Genomic DNA, 25690 nt, shown 5'->3' with positions numbered 1-25690 from the left:
TGTTTCAATGACCAGTTTAGCCACATTTAGAAGCAATACAAGCAAGCGTTTCCTATAGCTGTGGATTAGATCTGCACAAAGTTCTGAAGGAAGTTAGGACCAATCTTCCTTACTGCTTCAGATCAGCCATGTTTTTGGACTGTATGCTAAAATATTTTTCAATTTATTTCTTCTTTATTGCAGTAAAGAGTTTAACTAACCTCATAAATTATTTTACCACGTGTTATTTCTTTTGCTGAAAATAAAAATGCAGTCATATTGCAATGTAGTTAAATGATTATCTCTTTGGAGTGTTATTTATAACCAATCCATTATATTAATGTACAAACTCATTTGGCCTCTTTTATGAAAAATGTTGCATCACGATCTTATGAGCTAACTCTTCCACAGGAGGCTCTGTGGACCGTGTCTGTCAAATGTTCAAACATGACTTTCATCCTCCAGCAGCTGGGAATCCACTGTTTGTGTTAAATGTCACATCTACATATGATTGATCCGATTTAAACTTTATTCTTTGTTGCACTGTCGCTCTGAATCAAGATCAGGCAGAAGGGTGTGATTACAATTTAAGAAGGGTATTTATTTTTAGATATGGGACAATTTGTTTTGTGCCAATGGTTGTCTTATCAATCACTTAGATTTGAAGATCACTTTGCTGTGACTTTCTGTATTGTTAAAACTGCTCTCATTTGTCCGTCTTTGCAATGTTACCTGATATAGTTAAAATATGTCAAAGACAATAAAGGGCCATAAAAAAATATTGTGAAGCTACAGTGTTTTATTTCCTGCCTGACAGGATGGCAGTAAAATAGATCCCTCAGGAAAAGAACATGTAAAATGTTCAGATTTTTAAATAAAAATCAAAATATATTTATTGTATACGAAAACAACCTAAAAATACTTTAAAGTCCCATTGTACTGTGAGACTGTCCTCCTCTAAAGCATGACTGGGAATTTGTAGACGCAAGGAAAACGACTAACACAACAGCAGCTGCAGCTTCAATGCAGTCACCTAGTATTTAGCCCAAAAAACTTTGTCAGGAGCTGGTTGGGGTGGATGTATGGATGAACAATTCCGAGAACTTTCCCACAAGAGACCAGAATTCAGGTGTACTCCGAAACAACAATGTGTTGCTTTCTTTTAACAGGTCACATGATGTGAGTCATGTGATAGATGCAATACAGTATTGCATCAATACGTCACTATGTTGAACCTGCTGTTGACTATGTCCAAACTTCTTTCTAAATTATAAGAAAATGTTGCTCTATTAGGACTAGCTACATATTACACTTGTTCTCTTTAAACACCTGGTCAGTTTGTATGTCTGTGATGTACAAACTTGTATAGAAGAAGAGAACACACTCATTCTCTTGGATCAGCTAAAATATTCAGACAATTTGGTTATCTCTTTTGTTGAGATAAAAATGCAATTGAAACGAATTTGCTCTAGTGTCCTATTTAGGGATTTTCTGAAGAGCAATCCAAGAGGCAATTTTGAACCATTCAAGTATGAGTCCAAAAACAGGGTGGGGGTACCCTAGCGGGGACCTGAGTTTTGAGACCTTAGTGAGCAACCTTAAGGAAATGGGAGATATAAAAAAAGGCTTAGGATTTAACTGCTTTATTCAGCTCAGTGACTTTCAAATAGTCCTTGTTCATTTTTCAGTGCTGAATAAGTCTGTTTAAAGAGTGGTGTTGCTTGAGTGACACCTAGATTGTTAATACTGGCAATGACTACTGTCACTCATTATGCCCTCGGTCCCTTTTGAAATACTTTTTTATCCCTTGGGGCTTTGAAATGCAATGTAGACTATTAAGGGGTTGTGGAGATACTTCGTTCCATCATTCCCTGTGTCATGTAAAGGAACAAAGCTCTTAGAGGATATCTGAAAAGACCGATGTATTATTCAGTTTTGACATTCAAAATAACCATGTGAGAAAGCAAAACAGAAAGAAAATACAGCTTTTATATGGTTAGAGAAGTAAAGGGTGAGAAATAAACGGAGAGTGAATTGCCAGGGAGAGGAATGCAACCACAAGGGGGCACAAGCCAGTGTCTTCTTGTGCCAGTCCCTAGTCTGGATAAATGTAGAGAGTTGTGTCAGAAGGGGCATCCGACGTAAAACTCTTGCCAAATTAAACGTGAATCATGGCTTCCATACTAGATCGGTCGCAGCTCCGGTTAACAACGAATGCCACCAGTGCTGTTGACCAACAGGGTGCCAGTGGAAATTGGGCTACTGTTGGTCAAAGAAGGAGGGGAGGAAGGCGTGTTTGTAGACAAAAAGAGAAGAGAAAAGCCAAGTTTGTAGGACTTACAATAGGGACTTTGAATGTTGGGACTATGACAGGGAAGGCTAGAGAGTTGGTTGACATAATGCAGTGAGGGAGCTGGATATACTCTGTCTCCAGGAGACCAGGCTACATCTTGTGTAGAGGCTATAATCTGAAAGAGATCAGTGACAACAAAATATTGGTAGGAGATCCAACAGCCAGTATCACAGTGCTTTGTCTTGTCTATTGCCATGTTTTGTCATGTGTTTTGTTGTAGAAAAGTGACAATCGATGAGTTTTTCTCTATATATTTCACCACAACATTGTATGTGGTGCAGTTTTTTTTGAAAAACATTATGAAATTGCTTAACATGTGTCAGTAGTACAAATATTTCTAGGTGTACTTAAAAAGATCATTTACATATCTGTACTTTACATAAGTAGATTTAAGTATGGCTGCTTTGTCTTTGACTTTTACTTTAATACAGTCACTGACTACTTCATTAGGTACACCTGTACAATCTAATGCAATTCACTGTAGCAGCTCTGCCACGAATTCTACTTTTACAAGGTTATAATTTCTCAGTTTTTAAGATAGAACTGTCAGAAAGGTGATAATTCCACTAAGTGTTTATTATTGGGTGGGGGAGTTGTACTCAAGTGAATTATGATAACAGTCGGTTTTAGTCACTTAAAAATTAAAATGAATAAGGGGACCTGCACTATTTTTAGTTAAGTTACCCCTTAAATCGACCAGACAACATCAGTGCTCGTTCAGGTACCGACGTAAAAACACCCAAATTAACGATCTATAAGAGTAAGTGATCAAAACACTCATTAAACGATTAGAAACATGCAGAAAAGCGATAATTTCCGCTGTTCCCACAGTTCTTCATCCACCGCCATTACTGAACCACAACAAGCTTGTGAGCTAATCCCTAACTGCTACAAACATGTTAGCTTAGATCCACCTAACGCTGGAAGTTACCAGAAGCTGTATGTGCTGCACTTAATGTACTAAACTGTTTAACCTTCCTCTTGTGTTAGGGTCGGCACCGACCCATTTTCAGTTTTAAATGCATAAAAAAACCATATACATTTGTTTGTTACATCAAGGCTTTTTGACTTTGTCAGTAACCTCTATTTCAACAAAATAAAAAACATTTAAAACTTCTAACTAAATTATGAAATGCTCTTATTAAAATTATGACATTTGTGATGTTAGGGTCGGTTTCGACCCACTGCTAAAAATAAGGTTATAAAGCAATATTTAGAGCAAAAACTGAAATAATAAGTGCACTGTCAGCCTAAACACTGACAGCCAGCTCCTATCCCAATCATGTGAGCTTTAAGTGACTCTTGTTTTCCTGTATAGCTGCACAAATACAGAACAAACAAACATGGACGCGTCCAGACGTGTGAATTCAGTATTGAATTGGTGACTTGCAGAGTTCACATCTCCAATTTACAGCTTCAAAAATGAGAAAGATTTTAAATGAGCCAAGTTCTGGATAGTATTTTTTGTGAAAATGAGGAAGTAAACACAGAGGAACAAAGCGACATGGATAAGCAGGTTTCTGAGGAGGAAGACAATGTAAAGTTTCATCCAGAAGAGACAGACACATCTGATGAGTCTGATAAGGAGGCCACCATTGAAGAATTTGCTGAAAGTCCAAAGATGGTAATATCTTTTGGAGGTCAGTACCTCATGATGCACATGGCAGGGCAGCTGCTGCAAATGTCATCAAAATGACCCCTGGATTCACAAGGTTTGCTGTGACGAGAGTCAGTGACATCAAGACATGTTTTGAGCTTTTTATGCCATTGTCACTAAAAAGAGTAATTCTTGTTTTGACAAACCTTGAAGGAAAAAAAAGTCCATGGTGACACGTGGAAAGACATTGAGGAACACCTAGATGTTTACCTTGGTGTTCTTCTTCTTGCTGGAGGGTACAGATCCTGCAATGAGGCCACTGATAGTCTCTGGGACGCATCAACAGACAGAAATATTTTTCGTGCAACAATGTCACTTATGGTATAAAAATCTGGGCAGCCTGTGATTCAAAAACAAGCTATGCCTGGAATTTATAGATTTACACAGGCAAAGTTGCTGGCGGCATCCCAGAGAAAAATCAAGGAAAACGTGTTGTCCTCGATATGACTACTGGACTGCAAAGTCACAATATCACTTGTGACAATTCTTTGTACCAGCTATGACCTTGGATAAGAGCTTCACAGGAGGAAACTTTTAGTGAAATTTTAGAGAAATAATTTTATTTTTTGGCTTTTCCTTGAAGTAAATGTATACGGGTCAAAACTGACCCATAACACCATAGATGTTACTATTGTTAAAAATATTTTATAAAAAAAATAAAAAATGAGCAAAATTATTAAAGTGATGTGTACTAACAACCCTTAATAATGGTAAGGTAACAAAACAATCTTGTATTTATTTATATTTTTCTATTGAGGTTCATTTTACAATGTTCTTATATTAAGATTGAGGGGTATAATGACAAAAAAAAGCCCCAAAAGGCCCACACCTAAAACATTAAAACTAATATTTTCATTGAAAAAGAAGCCTAACAAAGTAACCAACAAATGAGAAACAAATTAGATGAGAAATAATTGTTTTTTTGTGTATTTTACAGCTGATTTAGGACACGGGTCAAAACTGACCCGTTAACACAAGGGATGGAAACAGAAAGCTAACACAAGAGGAAGGTTAACCTAATGTGCCACAGGTTCTGGGGGACAATATGACACACTCACAAACCAGACAGGACCCTGTAGCTTTTAGCAGAGAGTCCTCATCAGCAGCAGACAGAGGAGGACAGGGATCAGTTATAGTGACTAATTTTATGTTCATTCTTCTATTCTGTAACTGAACTGTTAATGAGGAAATGTAGATGCACCACATTCCTTTAACTTGAATGAAACAAGCTCTTATTTCAATTATATTAAATCCTTCATATTAGTCTGTAAAACACAGATTACTATTTGTGAGGGATGGAGTAATGCCCTGCAGTGCATACTTTGAATGATTATATTGAAATATAAGGATTGATGAGATTACACTTTTATTTTTAGCAAATTAATTGTGGTGTTGTTATGTTATTATATTATGTTATATTATTGTATATTCATTAAAAAAAATATTTTAAAATTGTGAAAATGTCCATTTACCTCAAGTTCCTTGGGTTAGCTTGGTGTATCTTTGCTGTTAAAAGGGATCTTCAGCTGCATAGAAATTCTTATTCTCTGATCACATGGACAGCAATCTGAACTCAACAAAGATGATCAGAATGACCCTGAAGTAGGACTTTGGCACTTTTGTTGTTATACATTGTATTTCAATGAGCAGTTAGCCCACAGAATCAGTACCATCACTGAATATGTTATATACAATATATCCACTATGAGTAGCTAAATACTGTAAATTGTGTTCACTAATATATCCTCTCAAACAAACTCAACCTATTTAAAATGTATTTTTTAATAAATGTGTATGTCAGATAGTGTTTATTTGTGAAACCACATCTTTCAAGACCTAATCAATGCTGCAATGGTGTAAAAAGACACACTCTTAGTTGTGATTAGATTTGAGAGAAAGTACCGCTAAAGAAAGAACCCTCTGGCTACTTTTCCTTGTCTTTGCTCTCTAGAGACCAAACGTTTTATGACTTGCTGGTATCTACAGCAGTCAAACGGATGATAGGGCTTTTATGAATAAAATACTCTTAAAGAATGCTACCACTTTACAAACTGATAAATCATGTAAAAACTGATAATTGTAATAATTAGACTTCAGTAAAGGGAAAATGTTCAGTTCCTCAACTTGTAATTTATCTTTCTCTTGAATAATAATAATTATTATTATCAATAATATTCAAGTTTTTCAGAATTGGTTGCAATTTTCTTTTTTTTAGTGAAGGTTAACTGTGTCTCTTATGTATATTGTTGTTTGTGTTTTATCATTCTGATGGTTGCATAGAAATGTCTTGAATAGTTGGTTCACCACTCCTATTTTTCTTGCTCACCAGAAAATAGTACATTATATTTACTCTATTGAGAAAACAAGCCTGTTTGCAGATTTTCTGAATCCAATGAAATAGTTGGCTGCAATTAACTGCCAAATTGTTCCATCAGTTGTCCTCCTCACTGCTGACTGTGGGGTTCACTTCCTTTTGCATTTGTCCTCAGGAGACAATGGGGCTATTGTTGAGGCAGAGGCGTCTGTCTCTTTTTTCATTTTCCTTCTCTCTCCCTGCGAGCTGCAGGTCTTTGCTTTTCTTCAACAATTTGTCACTGTTTTTGTCACGACTGGGCTGATTCTCTCAGAGGTCCAGTAGGTTCCATGCACCCCTGGGATTTGGAGTCACAATGATCTCATCTTTTAGACAATTTTGTAAAATGTTAATTGATTTTATTTGTTTTTATTAAAAACAAAAAACTGTGACCCTTAGAAGAAGCAGGGTAACCCCAGTCACCATCCTGGGAGAGAAAGTTAAGATTGTGCGGTGTTCTTTGTGGCTGTGTGCATCATGGCCGCAAACTGAACTTGCTGATAAGAGAGGCAAAATCTGTTGCTGGACAGGTACTAGGTAGTCTGATGGCAATGACAGAGAGGAGGATGGAGGACAAGATCAGTGCCATCTTGGACAATCCATCTCACCCACTTTATGGCAAAAAGTAGCAAATGGGAAGCTCATTCAGCCACAGAATAATTGTACTGAAAGGCAAGATGGAGCACTTTGGGCTGTCTTTTGTGCCCACTGCCATAAGACTGTACACGAGGATATGGTTCAACAGGACCTCCCTGTTTTTAATATTCAGGACTAATTTGATAAGCCTTTAGGGGTGGTTCTAAACTGTAGAGATAGACCTTATGTCATCTTATGTAATTTGTTTGTGTTTTGTGAGTTAATACATCCTCTAAAGAGCCAACACCAGTAGCTTTGTGTGAGGCTTGACTTTGGTTATTCTGCTTCCACATTAGCTGCATTTTTTTCCTCTTTGAAATCACTCCTCTGGTGGCCAAATGTATTCACTATATTTGTTTTGTTGTTCCAGAGTGCCTCTTTACATCCTGGTGAAATGTCTCCTCTTTGAGGCAGAGAGCTCTTTGGGCATGTCTTCACCAATGCTTCCAGCTCCACACTGGAAGAATTGTTACTTCTGTCTATTTGCTACTCATATGAGAATTTCAGCAAAATGTCATTTAAAAAATGCAATATTTTTATTTTTTAATGTTTAGTAACTTTTATGGACAGCGAGACTTCGAACAAAGACTCACAATGTATAACTTGAAAGTTAAAATTTGAAAATGTTGGGAAGCTAAATAATTAATAATAATGGGAAAAAAATGACCATAAACATTTTTCGTATTGCAGTGTCTGTACAGGCACTAACTTCTGTGTCCTGTGTTTTTATTCTTTATCTTGCACATGTTGGCCTGGGGCAACTTATACTTGTGCAATGATTATTTGCTTTCAGGCTTTTATTATACTTGGCTAATAGCTTATAATAGTTAGGCAAAGCCAGTGCATGCATTGCACTGGCTTTGTAGCACTAAGCACTCACACATTGATTTGTGTTTTGTCAAGTAATACCTAAATCATTTTTTTTTTGTCAATATGTATTTCTCGTTCAGCTTGTAAAAACACACTCTTCTATTTTAATGAAATTAACCCTAACTACATATTATGACACATATTTACAACTAACTGGTTACTTTAATCAGAGTCCAAATCAGTACGCAAATCCCAGTTAACCAAAGCTAGATTTATAGGAAATCTTCCAAATAACTGTGGCCATTTTTTTAATTTTACATGATTAATTCGATAAGAATTATGAATACAAATATCAATCCAAGACAATAAGATTCCTGTATTTGGTTTTATTTGTTTTATTTATATTTGTGACAATTAGAAGCTGAAGAAGAAAACAGAGAAGACAACACAACCTTATTCACAGTTTATAGTGTATGCAAATAAATATCTGGCCCATAATGTGACGATTGCATCTAAATACCACAGCAAATGTTTGCATACAATACTGAAAATTTAACTTTTGTATGACAAAGTGGTGCAAAAGCATCATGGCTTTTCAGGAAAATTTAACCAGAATGTCAGGATTAGGTTAAATGTATAGCTGTAATGAATGAAGATGGAATAAAAGATGTGAACAGAAATATTGTTTTAGAGCTCTAAAAATACCAATATAATTTAATATATTTATCTATGGCCCTATATATACTCTCAAAAGAATCCTATCAACGTGTTAAGAACTTGGAAGAGTGGACATCAGAACATTATTTAATTTGTGTAAACCATTGATCCTTCACTCATTCTCTCAGGGCACAAGGCTACAAATATTAGAAAGTGTGTACGACATGATTAAAAGGCCATGTGTTAGCACCAGCTTATGCTTTTGCATTATCCCTTACACTCAAACTTATTTCTTTCATTTATAATCCTTTGTTGATGCATATTTTCCTTAACAATGTTTCAGTGCACGCTAATTAAAAGGGTTATTTAACTCTGATCTGAATTAGCCCAATAATTAAACTCTATAACAAACAGAGCTTGCATGGTACCTTGTTAAATGGGGATGGAGATGTCTGCTAAGACAAGAAAACAAGCAACATGAACAGGCATCCAATTCTGTCTCTTTTTGTTAGAAACAATTTAAGCAGAGTAAAGTGAGGTCATGTTCTGCTGGCCCTTGTAATTTCCCATGTCTGTTCTCTTAATAATGCTACAAAGTAATAATGCTTTCATGCCAGGGAGGCAAAATAAAAGACATCTTTCTGTCCAAAAAATATTTCTGTGCTTTGGAGGATGAAGAGAATAATGACCTAACTATAACCCTGCTACTCTGTACAGCTTTGAGTGCTCTCATTGGCCCCTGAGGCCATGATATTTCAGTAGAAGGGTATGAGGAAAATCAAACAAAAATCAATAAGTACACTATCCACAACCCTATACCCAATTACAAAAGATTGTCTCAGCAGTTCCAGTGCTAGAAACCTTTCAAAAGTAATAAATAATGTCACATACTGTTAATTGTAGTTTTTCATTAAAGGTTAAGTTATTAAAATGTTATTCATATGCCATGTCTAGGGTTTTTCCCCCGCTCATATACCAATAAATATATATCAATAAACTATAATATCTTGACCATTGTTATGTATATCTTGACCATAGTTTTTAAATTTCAATCATTGTTTAACATTTATATTTTCCAATTAGATGATTCAATTTTCAGAAAATATTTTCTAAACATACAAATCAATCAATTTCCTAATACGCAACACAGCATCCTTAATAGGGTTATGTGTTTATACGAAGAGAAGCTAATAAGATTAAACTGTTTACTATCACATAAAGCAAAATATTTTAAATAGTTATCAATAATGTCTAAATCTAAAACACTGTGCATTGCCGGCATTGGATGGCAACTGAAGGTTCAGCCCTAGTTGTGATGTCTCTCACTGGGCCATATCTGTTTACCTAGGGGATGATATTGGAGTCATATTTAGATCATATTCTTAGCTAAACAAAGTCCACAGCTGCAGAATTTAGTTTGGGCTTTTGGAAAAAAAAACGAAATAATGCTTACGATGTTTTAAAAATTTTAGGCTTTATAAAAATCTTGTTTGTAAAGAGTATGCTGTAAAGGCCATACTATTAAATTTATGCAAACTTATAGGCGGCAAGTTGCCTGCTATTTGTCATTTTTTTACATAGCAGTACACTAGAGTGGAAAAAGACAGTTTTTTTTTTTATTTTAAAATATTGTAATAATTTTAGGTATTATTAGTGTATTTTAATCAAAAAAGTCACTAGTCAGTTCCAGACTTACATCTGCAAATAGTCTGCACCTATATATAGTGCTTCACAATGTTGCTTCTCATTCACCTTTTCAGACAAACACACACACACACAACTATGATAGGGCTGTAGAAGGTGAGCAATGGCTAACAGCAGTGTAACGATGAAAACCAGATTTACTCCAAAAACATTTTTATTTATTAGAACATTATATTGTAAAATGAAACAGAACAAAGTTAAAAATCAGCTTGGCAGCCACAAATGTAAAACAAGACAGGTACTAATCTGCGACTAAAAAAAAAAGAGAAATAGAAATGCCTTCAGTTAAGAGAAATCATTCACTCTGTAGTATGTATATTGAAGTGGTGCTAAAAAATAGTTTTGGTGCTCAGAATTGATGAAAAATGAAATTGCATGTGTTGTTAAGAAAAGCCTTCCTGTATGTTCCAGAAGTTTTCCTGCTACATCTCGCATTAGTGCTGTGTTTAACACCAACTGGGTTAATTCAAGAACCTGCAAAAATGTCAAATCTGTTGGGCCATAAGTCAAAGCAGTTTTTAAGCAGATCTAATGTTTAGATATTAACATCTTGCTTGCTATGACAAAAGTTTAAGGAACTGCAAAGTTTATGCTACCTCCTGATACTTGTTTAAAAAGTAATAATTTCAAAGTCAGACTATTGCCAACATACGATTAATTTAGAAAATAAACACCTTAAAGTAAGACGTTTTGAATATTTGTTTTGAACTTTTAAACAGTTCAATGGAGTATTACAGATCAGGTGTGTTCAGTATTTCGTACAGAATATATTAGCAGCACAGATTGAAACCTAACATAAAAGGTATACCTTCAAGAATGACTGGAGACATCTACAGTCAACCATAGTTCATCAATCTTTGGGGTAAAGGCTCACATTTTTCAAGAGATGTAGTACAAATTCATGTCCCTTCAGAGGCACAGGTTGCATATGCATTATTTGCCTACATGATTATTAATTTCTTGATACAACTCCAATTCTGTCTCTGTGGCTCAGGAGGTAGAGCAGTCTTCCATTAATCAACATTACATTAGCATTACACAGCCCTTGCAATCTTTTGTTGCCCTTGTCTCAACTATTTTGGGATTTGTTGATGGCATCAAATTCAAATTGAGCATATACAAAAATATTCAGATAGTTATTAACATTTTGTTAAATTGTGTTTGTACAATTCACAATTAAAACGATTATTTTTTAAATGTTCGCAGGGCGGCATAGTGGTAGAGTGGTTAGCGCTACAGCTAGAAGGTCGCTGGTTCAAATCCACTGGCTGGCGGGAGCTTTTCTGTGTGGAGTTTGTGTGTTCTCTTTTCTCTTGCATGGGTTTCCTCCCACAGTCCAAAGACACCCATGTTAGGTTAACTGATGACTCTAAGTTGACCATAAGTCTAAATGTGAGTATGAATGGCTCTCAGTTTATCTATATCTCTCTGTGTTGGACCTGAGATAGACTGGTGACCTGTGGTTGGTGTATTTCACTCAGCATCCCAACTTTGTGGGAAATGGAAATTGTATACAAACAACAGTTTTTACAGTGTACTCTTCTAATTAATTTCTTGGATAACTTCCAAGTCATGAAGTAAAATAGTTGGTAATGCTGAAAGCACAGACTGGAAGAGTGGATCTTCTTGTTGAATATTAATCCTTTCTGAATGAATTGGCATTTAGCATTCCTTTTTGCTTCACTCACTTGTCTGGCCATCAGTGTTGGCACCCACCCCTCTTCCTCCTGCTTAAGAATGTTTCATTAAAGAAAAATACATTTGAAGCTTTAATGTGCAAATGCAGCTTCTGTATTCAGATTCTTCACCAAATTCATTTGAGGTGGGACTTTTTTCTGTAGATGCTAAGTCAGTATGCAAAAAACATCTGCACGGGGTTTAAAAAAAAGATCTTATGATAAATTGCAAACGTAGATGCACAGATGAGTCATTCAGGTTTAAGCAGCAGCCTGACACCTTTATTAAAAAACAGCTTAGTAAAATAAGGCAACAAAGTGTCAATGAAAAACGAATCAAAAATACATCAGGCACAAAATCAAGAACATGAAATGTGATAAAGAATATTGATACCAATTGACTATTGTGTTATTGGCAAAGAAGAGAGCATAGGCAAGAGCAGATTTCTATGAGGGAGTTGCCAGAACAGCTTATATTTAAGTTGTGGGCAAAGCATTTTAAGCTGTTTTGTCCTACTGTTGGTTTTATTTACATTTCTAAGAAAACACAATTATAGTGATAACTAGTTTTGCAGGACCTGATGTGCACTATTCCCTCATGATGTTTGTGATTCCCACAGCCTAAATAAAATGTCTCGGTGACACTGGGCCACAACCCCATTAACTCTATGTAGCAATTTTTAAACAGTTGTAAATATAAAATAAGTAAACATGGCAGCCTCCTGTAACATCACACCTAAACATAACAAAATCTTTCCAGGATGTTATGATGGAAACACATAATCCTTTAATTTGCTGTCACCCTCCAAACTGGCTAGAATTTTTTAAAAGATGTGAAACACGGACAGAAGCTGGTATATTAAAAAAACAAACAAACAAAAAAAAGAGTGGCTCCTCTTTATATTTATTTTTAGTCAAGCATTTCTATTATTTTCTCCTGTGCTTTTAAAATCCACCCTTAGCATATAATCACTGAAATACTCACACCATATAGCTATTGTCCTGACAGCATGTCTGTACTATACATTCTTCTCACATTTGATCATTTATTGATATGATCTGAACTGCAAAATTAAACTGGTGTGGGTTTGCAGGCATCCATGCGTGCACATCAATATGCAATATGTAGCAGCTAATGTCTGACTGTAGCTGATGAGCCAAGCCAATGTGGATACACAGATGTTTCTGAAGGAAAAAAGCACCAATAATTGATGTTGTTGAAATCACTGAAACTGACAACGTTGTTCCTGCAGACAGCAGCGAAAGGAATGTCACTGCTGTCATAATTGGGCTGAGAGACAGATGGTGAGAGAGATGATAGGATAGAGTTTGAAAGTAAGTCAGCTGTCTCCTGTAAAGAATGTATCTTTTGTGTGTGCCTTCAATATACTACCCTGATTATCAGATCCTACATGGGCAATATTCCTGTTGTTGTAGTGAACAGTAACTGCCTGTCACCGCTTTTACTTTGCTTGAAACTGGAACTTTCAGCAAAGGACTTTGTACTCTCAGGATCTGTCATGAAACAATAATTATCAGAATAGTTTCTACACTTGGAGATATGTCACAAATTTGCCATTAGTTATTTATGGTCTAAAATGCTTTGACCAGTATAGTTAAAATTGCTCATAAAGGCATAGTTTGGAGATAGAGCAAAGTGTAAATTAAGAGGTATTTATTAAAACACTGCCACACATTCAATCTCCATTTAATGCACCCACGTTAAATCCCCTTTCAATAACACCATTTTAAACTACAGTGTTTTGGATCCAAGCGCACTGTGAGAAAATAATAGAATATCACTTTACATGATAAATAGCATTTAGTTTATTCAATAATTAAATTGCACAAGATGGAAACAAATCTGTTGTACATTGGTAGCAGCAAAATGGCAAGTAGAAATAAATAGTGACAGCAATTCCAGCTAATTAAAACAAATCTACTTATAAATAATTGCTAAACCATGAGATACTGCACTGGATCTGCAGTGTTTTTAGTATTGTTCAACGTTTAGCACATGCAAGAAGGGTAAATGTAACAGACATTACAAGTAGCTGTGCATGAGTAGAATAATAAAGCATAGTGTATGAAAGGTTAATGAGCCCACAGAAGTGGTCTCTGTTAAGTGGGACTTCTACTTGTAGATAAGTGAGGCAGCTAACAGAAAAGGAACCGGGGTTTGACAGAGACAGGGTGACATGTGGAGAATGTACATTCATAAAGACAGATTTTAGAGATCTAAAATGTCTTTCATGTGATGTGAGAACAGTAGGTTTTTCACATATTGTATTAACTATAATTTATATTGATCATTTACTGGAAGAAGACTTATAGGATTATTAGTGTGTTTGTGCGTGTATCATGCCATGATATTTCCTCTGTACATTACATATATGTAGGCAAACATGCACGTGTTAATTAAGTGTTAGTAGGATTTATTTTAACAATGGCAGAGAGAGAGAGACTTTGCAGAGTTAAATTACACTGACAATTTTAAGATGCCTACTGTTTAATTAACACTTTGTAATAACAGATGGATTCTTTAGTGACTGTGTTGTGTCTGTACTTTCAATTACAAAACACAAATATGTACTGGAAATGCTCATTCACTCCAACATCTCTCGCAGGAAAGAAGGCTGTGTGCACACCCATTCCTTGAGATCTACCGAGAGGGTGAAATCCAGTTCATGGCCCCTTTGGCTCGGCAGGGAGATTTCTATGTGCCAGAACTTTGGCAGTTAAACAGAAGGCTCTCTGAAAAAGAAGAATCGCACAGTGACACAGACGTCTCAGGTACGTGTACCTCATGATGAACCTTGTATCTGCAGATGATAGTTGTGGAAAATGGACATAATTTAACAACCCTTAACAAACACTTACACACTTTAATAATGCTTGCAAAATGAATATTGGACTCCTTTTACATAGGTTTTCCTGCCCACTTACTAATGCCCGTTCAAATGTAGTACATTAGCAGGCTCACAAAGTTTGCTGAGACATTATTTTTCCCATATACTGTAAAATAAAATAAAATGTATGACTGGTAATTTTGTTTTGCATTTTGGACCTACTGTAGTTCTGCTCTTTATTTATTCATAAAATAACCGAAAATCTGATAATGGTCACATAATGAAGTGCAGTAGTGACAAGCAATACAGAAAGACCACTTTATGTTGAGAATTATTATAAAGAACCTTATTTTATTGTTGTGTTGGGAGTAAACAAAGACCATTATACAATCAGATGTGTTTTACTGGCTTCTGTTATGTAACTATGATTTTAAAACTTGCATTTAGGTGTGACACATGCCACTAAGACACATTTTAGAGGAAGTGAAATATGCGTGTAAAACTGTATAAAGAGAGGAAAAGGTTGAATTTTTCTCCGTCACTTGATACAGCCAGCCTCTAATGGCCATTAGAAAACTAGATGTTAAGCCACCTTTGTTTTGGAGTCAGCATTCAGCCATGGCACTTGTCGCTTCAGTGGACCCAGGAGAGTTGGACCTTGTTTCTACTGCTGTTTTGTTTATGAGCACCCCCACGGAAGGAAACTGTGATTGACACCTTGTTAGGTGTTAATGAAAAGCCCAGACACAACAGCCTCTGGTGGAAATGTGCTGCCACTCACCAAGGGGCTGTCCATAGGTTTACAGATTTAATTTTGAACATAATATTAAACTATATTAATAATAGTTATTTAATGGGCAAAAAGGTCAAATATCTATCTATCTATATCAATCTAGTTACCACTTTTTAAAAGTCCGAATTTACTACTTTTGTCTGTCTTGAACTGCAAATTCAAAATTTTTGGACTTCAGCTGCCTGAAGATGTCACATTTGGCTTTGGGAACTTGGGGTGATCTTATTTTTATGGATTAATTTATGGATTAATCTAAAATTTCTAAAGGCTGTTTTACATAAAACCCCAATTCAAAAGGATCTGGTATGATGTGTAAAAGTTAAATAAAAACAGAATCCAATGATTTGCAAATTTCATCAACCCATTTTTTTTATTCATAGTATAACATAAACATCATATTGATGTTGAAACTGAGGGCCCAAAGATCACGCACATCCAGTTATGACCTTCTGCCTTGTCCTTTGTGCACAGAGATTCCTCCTGCTTCCTTTGAATCTTTTGATATTATATGTTGTAGATGTACATGGTGGGAACTTCAAAATATTTGCAATTTTATGTTAAGGAATTGTTCCAAATTGTTCCACAATTTTTAGAAGCAGTTTCTCACAGATTGGTGAACCTCTGCCCATCTTTAATGCTCGTTTTATATACAGGCATGTTACAGAACTGTTGCCAATTAGCCTAATTAGTTGTCAAATGCTCCTACATTTGTTTTTGATTTGCAGCAATTACTTTTCAGCCTTTTGTTGCCCCTGTTCCAACTTTTGTGAGATGTGTTGCTGACATCAAATTCAAAATGAGCTAATATTTTCCATGAAATGGTAAAATATCTCAGTTTCAACATATAATTTGTTGTTTGTGTTTTATTGTGCAAATGATTGCATTGTGTCTTTATTTACGTGTTTATTTACATTTTACACATCGTCCCAATTTTTTAAATTGTGGGTATATGAACTCCGGACAATGTCAGGAGAAATCAGTCCTGGTTATTGTCTTGATCTGCGTTTCACACATGTAACACAAAGCGGGAGATCATCCAGGTTTCAAGCCTGATGGATCCTCATGGGAGAAATTTTGCTTGATTTCCATGGACAGTTGGCGCACACATGATGCACAACATGATTGAAAACTTTGTTTACAGCGCATCAAAGCCATTCATCTAAAAAAGTTTCTATCACTCAAATGCAGTCACAGTCTGCGATACCAAATACAGTAGTAATACAGAGTAAGTGTAATACCTTAAGCTTTTTGCATGTGTGTGTGAACTGAGGAGCACAGTCTGCAACTGATTTATTAAACTGGTATTTGCGTCTTTATTTAATTTGATGTTTGAAATGAAATTTGAATTCTCTTCGAATCAAATTAAGTTTTTGAGATTTTTTAAATTGTTAAATCTAACCCACAACTTCAAATGTTAAAACAGAAAACGGCACCCATGCATTCCCCTATAGATCTTCACAAGCTTTCACATAGTGGAGTGAAACATAAACGCTTTGACAAATCCAGCACTCTTTATGTGCCACAGGTATGGTGTAGTATTTGGGCCCATGACTGTGAATGATAATGTGACAGGTAGTCATGCCCCTGAACACAGTCCGTCATGATTCTGTTCCCTAATACTAAATCCGTGATCTTACGAACTGGCCACTCTAGAACCCTGAGACGTGCAAGAGGTTTCCCTCCGTGGATGCCACTGAGGCCTTTAAGCGTTGGTAAGGTTACCAGCCACAGTCAGACCCTGGTTGTGCAAACTGGGGGTGCCAAAAAATATTGGAGCTGCTGTCCAACTGTAGGCGACTGGGTTACCCCTCTTCTGTTCCTGTTCCTGGCTCTGTTCCTGTTTCCGGCCCGACCACCACCGCCAACTTTGTACCACTTCCTGAGAGGGTCCTTGCCGCCACTTCTGTTCTGCTTCCCGAGCGGGTCGACGCTGCCACCTCTGTTCTGCGTTGGGAGTGGGCCAACGCCGCCAGCGGTTCGGAGGGGCCCACCTAGGTCAACGCCCCAAAAGTTTCAAGTCCTTGAATGTTGATCATTAAGACAATACCATTTTCCATTAAAACTGGTTCTTAAACACACACTATATTGCCAAAAGTATTCGCTCACCCATTCAAATAAATGAATTCAGGTGCACAAAGCAAGGTCCATAAAGACATGGTTGAGTGAGTTTGGTGTGGAAGAACTTGACTGGCCTGCACGGAGTCCTGACCTCAACCCGATAGAACACCTTTGGGATGAATTAGCACGAAGACTGCGAGCACTGTGTATTATGTATTTCATAAACGCACTCCTAAACCTCGTGGAAAGCCTTCCCAGAAGAGTTGAAGCTGTTATAGCTGCAAAGGGTGGGCCGGCGTCATATTAAACCCTATGGATTAAGAATGGGATGTCACTAAAGTTCATATGGGTCTAAAGGCAGGTAAGCAAATACTTTTGGCAATTTAGTGTAGCTTAGACCATTTTTAAAAACCCTAAAAAAAATGACATGTACAGAAATTATAGTGTCAGCTTAATGTTTTTGCTTTCAGAATCTCAAGTCTCAAATGACTAAAATCTGGTTAAAGTCCAGCTCTCAATTCCACAGCTCTGTCCCTCTTTTCACAATGTTTTGGTTTGCATTTTATTTGACCTGACAGGATTTAAGCCTATTATTAATAATTATCTACTACCACATTTCCAAAATAGCTGGGACAATGTATAAAATGTAATTAAAACCAGAATGCAATGATTTGCATATCTCATCAACCCATATGTTATTCACAATAGAACATAAAAAACATTGGAGTTGCAACAGGGGCAACAAAAAGCTGGAAAGGTAACTACTGCAAATAAAAAAACAAATGGAAGAGCATTTGACAACTAATTAGGTTAATTGGCAATAGGTTAGTAACATGACTGGGAATAAAAGGAGCCTCTGGAATGTAAAGATAGGAAGAGGGTCACCAATCTTTTACAGTGTCTGCCATTATCCCAACACATCATCCACACTTTTTAGGAATTGGGGTTGTAAAAAGACAGTTTAAGTTAGCACGTTAAATTCTGCAGCATCTTTCCCTATCTTATTCTAATAATGGATCAGCTGTCTCTCGGATGTATATAGAGACTGATGCTTGAAGGCATAACTAAGCCCCTCTGATCAAATGCACAGGCAGTCTATAAAAATGGAGATATCATTCTTAATGTGTATATTCTAATCCAAATGGGATTTTTCTTCCCCATTGATTAAATTTTGTGACTTGCTTTAGGCAACCAGCAGAAGTAAAACCAACATGGGCTCAGACCCATTGCTCTTTCAGAATGAAATGTGCATATTTTTAATGTTTATTTCTTTTTTCTTCTCCCTCCATCAATCACATACACAAGAGGTGGGTGTAAATTAATCAGGGAGAGCTTGTGGCAAAATTCGAATTTGTTTTTTTAAAATTTGTATGTGTTGTTAAGGCTCATTATATACTCTACATGTCTTGCACTGGGAATTGTCCTCATCCACTATACAGTATGTCATGTTACTGTCAGAGATAAATGATTTATTATTCAGTCAGCTATAGAGTTTTCTTGGAGTTGATTTAAATTATCCTCGTCTACCTTGTCTTCAAACTCCCATATATGCTCAATTCTGGATCCAGTCTTGTATTTTCAGTTTTAAGCGCAACATGTCTCTTGCTTTTTCACAACTTATTTTGGAGATGTCTGACACACAAAACAGTCTTTTATGTTTTGACTCTTAAGTACATCACACAGCAGTAGGAAGAGCTCACCTAAACATGCAGTATTTCTTCATAAAACTACCAAAGTTGCTCCAGATTGTCAAAAGTATTTTCATGGTAATTAATATTATGTGCTATTTACATGTTGCTATGTACCAATATTTCCTCTAATATTCATCTAATATTTCTGGAAGTCTTTTAACATGAGCTCAGAAGGGGAAGTGTGGTGTTCAACATATCTCCGAAGTGTATAGGTTCTACCTTTGAAATTTAATGATGAGTGAAAAGAATTTGGTTTGTTTTACTGTTTAGATTCTCGAGACCCTGTTGCTGGCTTACTGTCACTAACATACAGTAAAGCCAGCAGCTACAGTGTTTTTCCTCACTTTTGTCAATTCTTCTGTCATCTGTCTATGCGCTTTGAGTTTGTGTGGGTTCCATCAACTGTTCATATAGATGCCCTGAATGAAAAGTGAATGGATTTTAAGGGGTAAATACATTTGCTTGTTGACATTCCACAATTGCAGTGCAGCTTCTGTTAACAGCACAAACGTCGATTACCATTAAGAATTTTTCCCATGTCTAAATGTATTAATAACATGAAACATGACAGCATGCCTCCTTCTAGCATTGTTTCATGTGAAATGTTAGTTCTTCCCATCTCTGTGTAATATGATCAAGTCTACAGTCACTGACAGGCTTGCTTAGTGTATGGACGTATTGATTTAAGAAAAGCATTATTTGGAAACACTCACAGCCACGATAAGACAGAAGGTCAAGAGACTGGCACGCACAAGTATGAAATTGATCCTGTTAACTTGCAAAGCATAAACTCAAAAACGTCAATGAGTAAAGTGGTTGGGCTGCTTCTGTGATCCTGTCCAATTAAAGGGCAAATAACCTTTAGCTTCCAGGAGTTTCTAATTAACAACAATTCAGTACTTATTTTGAGTTCTTGCAGAGTGTGGCAGATCATTTCAACAACTAGAGAAAAATGTGATAAGCAAGATATACTACACAGTATTTCCCCAGTTTCAGATTTTTTGAGTTATTGCAGTGTGCCTGATTCTTTATTAATATGTCACAGCCGACCCAACAGAATTTGCAATATGCAACAGTGCTTCTGCTTTTAAAAGGATTTATGAAAATAGAATCAGAAATGAACAGTTGGATGCATAAAAATTGTATTTTAAGCTAAGATTAGCCTAATGAGTGTGTCTGGTCAGTTAGAATGACAGAATTACATTTCATGAGTTCTTAGTTTGGTTAAAATTGAAGCAATGAGTGTGTGTGCAGCTCAAATACAATCATGCAGATTATGGTTGAATCACAGCCCTGGATTTCTGAGCAGCCTCATGTGGTGTTTGTTTACAGAAGTCCTCTCACCATCTGTCCATTCTGTCCTTTTGTTTTATCACTGCTGTAGGTGCTGACTCAAACAGCTCAGAGAGTGGTGTTCTTCTGACAGACAGCAGAGAGACGTCGCTAGGGTCATCCTCCATCCATTCTGTGCCAGTCCAGGATCAAGGCGATAGTGATTCATTTAAACAGTTGAACTGGGAACACACCAATGGACAGCAGGAAGACCAAGGAGAGCAGCTTAATGGAGACTCCAACCAGAAAAACCTAGAGGTTCCTACTATTGAGTGGTGGGGTGTCGTTGGAGGGGAAGAGTGAAAGTTCAGTCATTCATTTTAATTGAAAAAAAGACAATCAAAAGCTCAGAAATCATGAATGCTAATTATACAATTGTGCCTCATTGGAAGTTCATGTCCAAATAGGTAAATATTCAGCCATGTTCAGTAAAAATGAAAGCAGATGATATTTTATTTCTGTCTGTCAACAAATCTTAAGAAAAGACCATGAACATTTATCATTACTTTCTGACTTCCCCACACTTTCTACAGAAATATGTTAATCTTTTTTAGAAATAAATAACTCTTTGAGACAGCTGGGCAGTGTAGTTTTTGGTAAATGGTACTCAAACTGGAGTAAATATGCTACATGGTTTTTATTAGGGACAATATTAAGTTGTGAATTGATGTTCATTTGAGGTCAGCAATTACAATAGCTGGATAGTTTATGTGGGTTCATTGCACAATTAACTGCCTATATTATGTTAATGAAAATATTACTGATATACACATTACTGTTTGCTGTATTTTACATTTTATTATACACTGGACATCTACAACCAAGGAATGACCAATATCAGGCAACATCACACTGTTTCTTTTCAATGGGATTTATTGACAATGAAAACTGTGGAATGCCAGTTGACTCATTCCTGAATCCTTTTTTTAACATAGTTTTAACACAGTTTTAACAGTTTAAGATGTTCCCTACGGAAAGATAACCTACTTGAAATCTGCTAAACAGGATGCCTGAATTTCTTGAAATATTTTTGCAGTCAAAATGAAACAAGATGACTGAACAGAGTATTCATTAGCGAAAACATTTTACTTGAATATGTCCTACATTTAGAATTTTATGCCTCCCATAGAAACAATCATTGTTGTTGTGAAAAATACCAGTCATTTGACATTTGTGTTTGTTTTGCTGGTATGAAGCTACGCAAAGCTTTTATGTTTAATTCTCTTTTTAGCAAGCTATTCCACAGTATACATACAGTGCAGGGAATTCTGTTTGTTTCAAATACATTTAGTGATTGGTCTACAGAGGACCTTCATTTTATTCATTAATAACTGGTACAAGGCATTGGAATACTTATAAGCACATAGACCCCACAAAGTGTTCTCACTGTCTTTTTGGTATTTGTGCACCTTGTTATCACTTTGTTTTGGTAGGTTGTGTATTGCTGTTTCTCTACTGGTCATTACCAAAGATAAAAGTGTAAAAGAATACACAAGATAATTTCCTTCCTCCTGACACCCCTGAGGCTGAGGACATGGCTATTGTAAGTGTGCAGCCACGGCAAGTGGGCTGATCATTAATATTCACTCCTCTATGAGTGAAAGCAAAGGTCTGTGTCTCTGACATGTGTTTTCAGTTACTTTTTGACCTCACTCGTTCGTTTGCAGCTTCACCAGTTTTTATGTAGGTGTCAAATTGTGTTATTTTACTTTCCTCGATCTGTTATGTCTTTATACAGGCTAATTCCTACCGACTTGTTGTTTTATTTTTTATTTTTTTGTACTCTTTTGCTTCCCCTTTGAAATAAATTTGGCAGCTGCAGCCTAAAATATCACCCGATGACCCACAGCCTGGAATATATATTCAGTCCATACATATTTGTCCATATCTTTTTATATTACAATGAGACACAAGATCACACTGTCTCCTCACAGCAGACCATGCACACTTCGAGGATGTAGGCAGCAAAAAAAGTCAGTCCAAATAAAATTGGGACTGGATCCACATATAGCCAGCTTCTGTATAAGGGTATAGCTTTTACAGAAAAAGCAGATGATCATTTAAACATTGATAGATAAAAAACTTGTACAAAACATGTAGTCAAAGGTCTGCCGTTCATTTTACTGTCGCACTATTATATGTTTCAACAAGGTTTTCCTTAAATAACTGTGGCAAAATGTTATCAGATAAAGTGTGACTTCCTGAGAGTATGAGTCATCCTGTAATGGCTACAACTGACCCATCAGCAAAAGCCTCATACAGAGAGCTTTTATACTTCTGTGAAGTTGTTCTTTACACAGTGACAACTAATAATAATAATAATAATAATAATACATTGGCTGATTTGGAGTTATACATAACCACATTATCCAGATAACCAGTTTAAAAACTACTTCTTGGATCAGACCTCAGTGTCATGTTGTTGGAGGCAGCCAACTACAAACTAATTTTTGTCTGAGTTGCATTTTTTTGACTTTGTCAGTGTGATCTCTGAGTAAAATAATGCAGAGATGATTAGCTGCCTAACTGTTCATTAAAATGATTTTGTTTACAATCGCTCAGTAAACTACTGTATGTCCTTAGTTTTAAAAAAAACCTTCTAGAGCATTGTTCATTCATTAATTTACTCTACATTGGAGTTGTTGTAAATGTAATTGGCACAATGCTGAGCTGTGATCTGACAAATGTTCTACAAATAAGGTCTAATCTAAATGTGGATTAACCGTAGAGTTAAGTTCCCAGAGGATAAAGTTAAATGAGATGGATGAGTTTTGGGAGTAAGACTGATGTGCTGAGTTGCTTTCTGTGTGTATTATTGTGAAGCCACTCTGGAGTAGTGGCCACCTTTTCTTAACGTATATAAATGCAGTATTAATTAGATGAAACAATGTTAATGTGTTTTTGTTGTTGTTGTTGTTGTTGTTGTTTTTTCAGTGGATGTACAGTATAGTTCAGAACTTAATGTGGAGAGGTGCTGGCAATGTCCCATGTGACACCAAGTCACATCATAGCACTGAAAGCATTGCAGAGATATTCTCTTCCAAAAGTTTTTGAACAAGGATCGTTCTCCTAACCAATCAGAAAACAAATGCTGACATGGAAGGATACCTTGCACATATTTATGAGACTCCACCGATTCACAGTATCAGTATTTGACACCATAGAAGAATAGAATAGAAGCTTTATTGTCATCATTGAGCACATTTTTACATGTAACAAGGAAATTAATTCTCTACATTTATTCCATCACCCTGGTTGGAGCAGTGGGTTGACACAGGCGGTGCCTGGGGATGGATAGATTGATTTTGAGTCTTTTACTACAGCTAGGTTGATTTCCAAAAATTACATATTGTAGCTAAATGTAGGCATAAATATGGACAGCATTGGTGTGACATTCAGATACTGTACACTGCATTGGCTGTGATTTAGGAACTGGTGTCTTACATTGACAGCCATTTAAAGGATAATTCCACTTGATTACATTTAGTTTCAATATTTTTGTAGCATAGGAGGATCCTTGTAATTTTTTAAGATCTAGCAATGTGATGAAATCTCTAAAAAGAAATCAGACACGGCAAGGAACACAAGCAGTGCTAATTGGGGCTTACACAAGTGTATTACCCAAACTGCCAAGTGTAAAAAGAGTATACAGGCAGCGATTATTTTATGAGTAAGAAGTTAAAACCAATCGAAATTATAGACAAAACCATGAAGATAAGACGGTTGTAATAAACCAGGATTATTCTGTTACCAAGGGTGGACTCTTGGTATAAGAAGTTGAAGCTCTGACCTTCCACTTAGGGGGTGGTGCTTAAAGGAGCAGTTTGCCAGCAAATAAAAATAAAATAAAATATGAATCTACAGTAAGTTGCGTTAATGTCTAAACCTATAGACTTTTGAATTACTGTAAATGCTTATAGCACAAAGTGAGGTCTATGTTGTCATTCCATTCACCCTAAATTGGTTTGGCAGCAGACATAAAATGAATGAATATCTCATATCTTCACTGCTAGATGCCACCAGTAGTTAGGTTAAACCAATCCTTTAATAGTAAAGCTCTTCTCACGTAAATCTGAAATCACTTACATTTGTGGAAGAAATGTAAAGGTCTAGTCAAGGGTATGAGTCAGCTGAGGCCAAAGCACACTGATCAGAAGTTCTTCATAGTGTAGACACAGTAGGAGAAGTTTTACTTTTTTGTACAATATTTTATGTTTTTGTACTTACTAAATATCAACAAAAACAGAAATGCCCCACAGAGGAACTAAATTGTGGATTACTGAGTGATTGTTTTGTCATCATGCATTAAGGCGGAATAATGGTAAAACCACAAAGAGAGCAGCAGTCAGACTGATGCACACTGACCACTGGCAACACTATGTTTCTGTCCTCTATAATTTCACTTGACATTAATTGGCATGTTCCTATCTAAACTCTGTATTCCACCCACATGCCCTCAACTATTGTAATGTAAACTACAATTCTATTTCAGGAGAAAATTGGTCCCTTTGTGTTAGCTGAGGGAATTATGCAACAAGCAGGACCCGCTCGTCATTTTAATTGCCACTGTACACAGGAAAAGTTCTTCTTTTTCCCAACCCCTAACTGCAAAGTAGCAATTGTTAGTCCGGAAATTAAACATTTGAAAATGGTGAGATGTGTTTTGTATGTGTGGGTGAGAGGAGTTTGGTGGTGGTGCTCATATGTTTGAAGGTGACAGAAATTGTTAAAAGGAAGCAGTTGATACACTTTATTTTCGCCTGCCGACATTTTCAGATTTACCTGTAAATAGTTTTGCAGAAGGATATTGAGTTGCATACCAAAACCAAACCTCTGCAACAGAGCATTTGTGCACTCTTCACTAATTATGTAAAAGGAATGTTTTTTGGGGCCTGAAATAGTGTCTATGCAAAACGTCTGCCAGAGAACAGCATGTAGTACAGTTAACCCTAATAAGCAGTGCTACTTAGAGGTGTCGGCTACACAGATGTTAAATAGTTAAAAGGTAGAATTAATACAGGAGGTTTGTTCAGATAATGTCAAATTAAGATGTGACATGGGTAATTACACAGCATATGAGGAAAGATGGTGCCCTTGAGCTCGAGTAGGCCCCCCATCCCACCCATAGATGTGCGGTAATAA

General features: G+C 36.3%; 1 protein-coding gene across 1 annotated transcript in view; it reads left to right on the top strand.

The window, feature by feature from the left end:
• LOC137128192 (testis-expressed protein 264 homolog) overlaps positions 1-22430 on the top strand; it is a 31452-nt gene extending 9022 nt beyond the window's left edge. The window contains exons 3-4 of the mRNA XM_067506005.1: positions 14453-14618; positions 20601-22430. Of these exons, the coding sequence (XP_067362106.1) occupies positions 14453-14618; positions 20601-20851 (417 nt within the window). The 3' untranslated portion in view covers positions 20852-22430. The remainder of the gene's footprint in view (positions 1-14452; positions 14619-20600) is intronic.
• The last annotated feature ends 3260 nt before the right edge of the window (positions 22431-25690 follow it).

The sequence above is a fragment of the Channa argus genome, chromosome 5 (assembly GCF_033026475.1).
Source record: "Channa argus isolate prfri chromosome 5, Channa argus male v1.0, whole genome shotgun sequence".
Classification (NCBI taxonomy): Eukaryota; Metazoa; Chordata; class Actinopteri; order Anabantiformes; family Channidae; genus Channa; species Channa argus.
Note: the sequence above shows the minus strand (reverse complement) of the source record. Positions and strands in the feature narration are given on the sequence as shown.